Source organism: Eurypyga helias, unplaced genomic scaffold (genome assembly GCF_000690775.1).
Source record: "Eurypyga helias isolate BGI_N326 unplaced genomic scaffold, ASM69077v1 scaffold433, whole genome shotgun sequence".
Lineage (NCBI taxonomy): Eukaryota > Metazoa > Chordata > Aves > Eurypygiformes > Eurypygidae > Eurypyga > Eurypyga helias.
Genome location: NW_010242894.1, coordinates 19504 through 25848, shown reverse-complemented (window position 1 = coordinate 25848; position 6345 = coordinate 19504). Strand labels below are relative to the sequence as shown.

The window sequence follows — 6345 nt, the reverse complement described above, 5'->3', positions numbered from 1 at the left end:
TTTTAATTGCAGTCATCTCACCTGCTGAGAGTCATTAAAATAAGCAACAGGAAGATTTGTTCCCTGTGGGTTTTATACTTAAACCTTTATATTTTCTTGTTAGTCTCACTTAATGAATATTCCTTTAGAGAGAATAGATTAATATAATAATGAATTTGGGGGGCAGTGTGGAGATTTCTTGCTCACTCTTTACTGTAATATATATTCTGCAAAAATCAGGCAGAACTACGCTTGGCAGTCTAGCTGGTATACACAGATGTAATGTAACTTATATCTGATAATATAAAATGGTATATTCAGTCATCTCCACACAGATTACTTTTGAGAGTTACTATGTGTTTCCAGCCAGACCTTTCTTGCTCTGTTGTTAGAGCCCAAGAGTATCCTTACTCACAAAATGCTGCCACAGAGTATGATCTGATGAGGAGAGGTTGTTTCCAACGCGGTCATATGTGGATGGGTTGTTTTCTATGTGATCCCAGTCTCATGTCCATAGGTTGTACCTGTAGACACTGAAGGAATAGCAGCACCTGGGTCAGGTCTCTGGGATGTACCCTGCTATGGAAATGAATGCAACAGATGATGCTCATTTTTCATTGTCACTCACAACATACCAGATGTATATTCAGCCACGCTCACAGCCTTCATGCAAGACCATCAGCATTGCCCTAGAGTGTTATAATACCTACCTATAATGCTTTTACTCTTATCTGAAGGCAAGTCCTCTTCATGTGGTTGAGCCACCCGCAGTCTCCTCTCCAGTGCAGTGGGCTGTTCTGGGATTCCTGTCCTCTTCCAGGAAGGTGCACAACTCTAGGATGATCAAAAGCACCAGAGCTAATTTGTGAACCGTAAGGTCAAATTTGGGTGTGGGAGAAGACTTTGTGACCTTTCTGTAGGCTCAAATGCTGGAGCTTAGTGAGGAAATACATCAACAGCATTGTTCTCCCCACCTTTGGGCATCATAATTGAAATTTCTGTTCACTGAGCTGGCTGTCAAGCAAGTGCTTGACTGGATGAATTCTGTATGATACCTCCATACAATTTGGTCTGTTCCAGGGGAAAACATCTTAGTCCTCAGCTAACATCTACACTGGGTATATTTACGTCTGTGCTTTAGCTCTAGTCAGAAGTGCAGCAAGGACAGACTGCTTCCTAAGGGATGGGGAGCCAGGAGCTGGGCATCTCCCTGGGCTGGCAGGACAGGGTCTCAGCAGCCACAACCTGTCCTACCACCCTCAGTCAAGGAGCAGGGAAGGCTGTGGGATGTCAACCAGACTCACAAACAATCCAGATTCCCAGATAAGCTCATAGTGAAGAAGAAGGTTCAAGATCAAGTGAGGAACATGAGTCTGCAAGACACGTCTGGATCAGGTCTAAAGAGAAGAGACAGGGTCAGCTATTCTCCAGGCAAGTCCACAGAGGTGAAGCCGGACCAAGGTCTTAGTCACTGATGGACATTTAGTTGCTAGGACCTGGCTGGAACCAGCGTGATGTGAAAACACGCAAACCGTAGAGTGGGAATGTAATTTTTTAATGTATGGAGAACTAAACAATCCTTGGTGGGCAGAGCCTGGAGTTACGTATTCTCACAACTACTCTCAGATTTTCTGACCAAGGGAAGTAGCTTTTTCAGTCCAGATCAGATCCTGTGGGAGGCTATTAACATGGCTATAGTGGAAACAGTTGGGGAATCAGGGTCTTGCAGTGAAGCAGGAGTCAAGAGAACAGATCTGCTCTCAGTGGGTACAGGTAGATGTGGGCTACCAGCTCAGATCCAAAGCTTCAGGGTTTAAAGGCAATTGCCAAAAGTTTAGGGGACAGATATAACATCTGCAGTTCAGTGGGATACAGAAGAGCCAAGTTAATCTGAAAGAAATAAAGTAGGTTCTGATATGGACCAGCTCTGTGTCTTTTCTCATGTTATATGCGCTTTTTCTCTGCATGATTGTTCAAATTACACTAGAGAAAAAATGGCTGGAGGTTGTGACCACAGATACATTGATTTTTGTAGAGCAAATTTCAGTCTTGAAACTCATAATTTGTTAGGGTCTACGGTCTATAATAGTGAATTAAATACACATATATATAGACACAATTTGTCCAGTTGGAGCATTGTGTTGATAAATCTTTGGCATCTGTAGGACACTTATGAATATACTGCCTCTTGGCTTTCATCTGTTCAGAAAGAGCTAGAAAATATCTTCTGGGAGATCTACTTTCTTGGCAAGTGACTGACAAACAGGTGACCAGTCTGGCTTCTTAGGGCAAGTAACCTGCAACTAAAATACATTTGCCTTTTGGATTACATAGCCCTCAGATTACAAATATCATGGCTGGAGCCAAAAGGGTGATTGTGGGAGTAAGTAAACTTTTCCCGTACAAATCAACTTCCCTTTTTGTCAAGGAAGCCATCCCAGTATTCAGTGAGTCTTCCTTTAGCCAATAGTCAGTGGCAGAGAGCCTCAAAATCTTGTTATAAACTTGCTTCACCAAGATATCATGCTGAGCAAAAGAACTGCTTCTAGCTAAATATAAATAAATCATAATATTAATACAAGAGGAAACATGAAAGCTTCACTGCTCACGGTCAGGATTGGTATAGGCAAGGTCAGGGTGGGTCTCTTGTTCTGCCAAGGTCATCTTAGAGCATTGCATGAGCAAAGACACTGCAATGAAGATTGAGAAAAATAGCTTCATATGCATGCAGATGGTGTAGGTGAAAGATTGAGCAGAGACTCTTAGTAGTGCAGGAAGAGAAAGGGTTTGCATTTCAAAGGGAAGTGTGTGCTGATCTACTGTAGATGTCCTGTAACAGGTGAGTTGAATCACAAGGAAGAAAGGCTGAGAAATCTGCACTTTCTCTGCAGGACAGGGAGAGGATTTGCCGTTTCCTTCAAATTGCTCACTAGAGAGCTATGCCTAGGGAATATTTAGTGTGTCTGTACTTTCAGCTTCCCTTAACAATATTTTCTGCCACTCTTCCAGGTTGCAAGAATGTTCACTATGACCTTGTCTTCATCTTGGATGCCTCCTCCAGCGTTGGAAAAGAAGATTTTGAGAAAGTTCGGCAATGGGTGTCTAATTTGGTGGAAACTTTTGAGATTGGCCCAGACAAAACCCGTGTAGGTGTGGTGCGATATAGTGATCGTCCAACCACGGAGTTTGACCTGGGAAAGTACAAAACCCGTGAGGAAATCAAAGAGGCTGCACAAAAAATTAAGTATTATGGGGGTAATACAAACACTGGAGATGCTCTCAGGTACATCAACACCTACAGTTTTTCCAAAGAAGCTGGTGGGAGACTTAGTGATCGAACTGTCAAAAAGGTGGCTATCCTTCTGACTGATGGAAGGAGCCAGGATTATGTTTTGGATCCAGCCACTGCAGCCCATCAAGCTGGGATTCGAATCTTTGCTGTAGGTGTTGGAGAAGCCTTAAAAGAGGAACTTGATGAGATTGCTTCAGAACCCAAGTCTGCTCACGTGTTTCATGTCTCCGATTACAACGCTATCGATAAAATTCGGGGGAAGCTGAGAAGACGTCTCTGTGAAAGTAAGTAGAGCTCCCCATTCTTCTAAATAATTGGAGTTCACTTAGCATATGGGTAGGAAAAGCTGTGATGATTTGCTTTGATTCTTATAATTCTACACTGATAACTCTTTATTTTAATGCCTTCCACTCTGTTCTACTATGTAAGAAGTCATTTTACTCCCCAGACTGTGATAAGTAATCACTTCTGGGTTCTTCTACCCCGGTTATTGTTAACTATAGGTCAGCTCTAGTGGTCAACTAGAAACCAAAATGTGAACAGAACATGTTCTGTCATTTTATAATATTTTGGACAACTGATTATGAAGGGTAACATCTTATTTATATCCAGAATTTGGTTTATTTTGCTTGTTGTTGGTCATCAGAGTGAGTAAAGTGTTTACAAGGGCCTGTAGTGACAGAACAAGGGGTAATCAGTTTAAATTGAAAGCGAGGAGGTTTAGATTAGATATCAGGAAGAAATTTTTCATGGAGAGGGTGGTGAGGCACTGGAACAGGTTGCCCAGAGAAGCTGTGGATGCCCCATCCCTGGAAGTGTTCAAGGCCAGGCTGGATGTGGCTTTGAGCAGCCTGGTTTAGTGGAAAGTGTCCCTGCCCATGGCAGGGGGGTTGGAACTAGATGATGTTTAAGGTCCCTTCCAACCCAAACCATTCCATGATTCTATGACATGGATGCTGCAAAAGGATTCTTGTGGTTTTCTGCCTTTCAGCATCCCAACTCCGCTGACAGCTGGTGTTCGTTAGTACTCTGGCTGTCAACCACATAAACCTCAGTTTTGAATTATCATAGAATCATAGAATCATAGAATGGTTTGGGTTGGAAGGGACCTTAAAGATCATCTAGTTCCAACCCCCCTGCCATGGGCAGGGACACCTTGCACTAGACCAGGTTGCTCAAAGCCACATCCAGTCTGGCCTTGAAGACATCCAGGGATGGGGCATCCACAACATCTCTGGGCAACCTGTTCCAGTGCCTCACTACCCTCTCTGTGAAGAATTTCTTCCTGACATCTAATCTAAACCTCCCTGATTTCAATTTATACCCATTACCCCTTGTCCTATCACTACAGGCTCTTGTAAAAAGTCCTCTCCCAGTACCCTTGTAGGCCCCCTTCAGATACTGGAAAGCTGCAATGAGGTCTCCTCGGAGAACAGTGTGAAAAATTCACACTGAATAAATGAACTTTTGAATTTCCAGCACCCTGGTGAAGAGGACTGTAATGGCATTATGGCTGGGATTTCCCAGTTCTTTAATAGGAATAGCAATCAAATGTCCCTTTCTCCTTCCATCACTGATAAATTGCTCTCTTGTTCTTGGTGACTATGTAAAAACTACCTGGTTTTGTGGCTTTTAGCAGTGTATCCTGTGGTTACTGTGAGTTCTTTGGGTTAAAATCATGAGACACTCTTCTGGTTCTTAGATCTGGACTTGAAAGACAACAGGTGACTCTCTTTGTGGTGCTGTAACACATTGTAGTGTTACAATGACCAGGTCTGCAGACCAGGAACTTGTGTTACTCTTGGAATGGAATAGAACAAAGTGAATATAATAGAATAGTTTCAGCTGGAAGGGACTTAACGATGATCATCTAGTCCAACTGCCTGACTAATTCAGGGCTGTCCAAAAGTTACAGCATATTATTAAGGGCATTTTCCAAATGTGTGCTCATTTTGGTTGGTATAGAGATACATTTCTTCACAGTAGCTGGTAGGAAGCTATGTTTTGGATTTGTGCTAAGACTAATTTTGTCAATATACTAATGTTTTTAGTTGTTGCTAAGCAATGTTTATATCAAGTCAAGGTCTCTTTTTTAGTTTCTTATATTGCACCTCTGTTCCCTGCTTCTTCTCTACAAGAAGCTAGGAGGACACACAGCCAGGACAGCTGACCCAAACTGACCAATGGTTATTCTATTCCATAAAATGTCAGTATATAAGCTGGGGGGGCGGGGAGTGGGCTCTTAAGTTTCCTGGGCTCTGGCTCACTCTCCCTGACTCTGGGTCTTGCTGATCAGGGAATGGCTGGAATTCAGTCAGGAGGTGGTGAGCAGTTGTATTATTTGCTTGTGGGTTTTCTTGGTTGGTTGGTTTGTTTGTTTTTAAAATTATTTTCAGTACATATTATTATTAATAGTAGTATTTTCATTACCTATTATTCGTTGTAGTAGTAGTAGTTTTAGTATTATTTTATTTCATTTATAAATCTGTTCTTATCTGAATCTGTGAGTTTTCTTTCCTTTTCCCCCAATGTCTTCCCCATCCCACTTGGGGGAGGAGGGAGGTGAGTGAGCAGCTGTGTGGTGTTTAGTGACATGGTGGGGTTAAACCACAACAAAATGCCTCTTACACACTGACATGTGGCATCGACCACCTCTCTAGGAAGTCTGTTCCAGCATTTGACCAGTCTTGGTAAAATGCTTCCTAATGTCCAGTCCAAACTTCCTGTGGCCCAACTTTGAACCACTCCCATGTGTCCTGTCCCTTGATACCAGGGAGAAGAGATCAGGTGACAATAAGTGGCCTGAAAAAAACAGGCCCTGTAGGTGGTGATGTGAGTCTTTTTGATTGCTCTCTGTGAGCTCCATTTGCCAGAAAAAAGAAGTGTTAACATAGTATTTTGGGCTTATGTATGTTTCTTAAAGGGTGTCAAGCACAAGCTGGACCAGTTGATATAAAGCAATTGACATTGCCTAAAAATTTCTAGATGTGACTGCTTTAATGCAGCTTGAATAAAGTGAGTATGGAAAGTGTAATCCCAATGCAAGTGAAAGTCATGGTCAATATTGACTGTAA

The 6345-nt window shown here is 42.4% G+C and overlaps 1 protein-coding gene across 1 annotated transcript; it reads left to right on the top strand.

Annotated features, from left to right (window-relative positions):
- Positions 1 to 1667: 1667 nt before the first annotated feature.
- On the top strand, positions 1668 to 3555 carry LOC104507793 (collagen alpha-1(XXII) chain-like; the record flags this gene model as incomplete). The annotated part of the gene is made up of 2 exons (XM_010149195.1): positions 1668 to 1752; positions 2989 to 3555. Coding segments are annotated over exons 1-2 (652 nt in total), but the record flags the coding sequence as incomplete, so codon positions are not given.
- Between the last annotated feature and the right edge of the window lie 2790 nt (positions 3556 to 6345).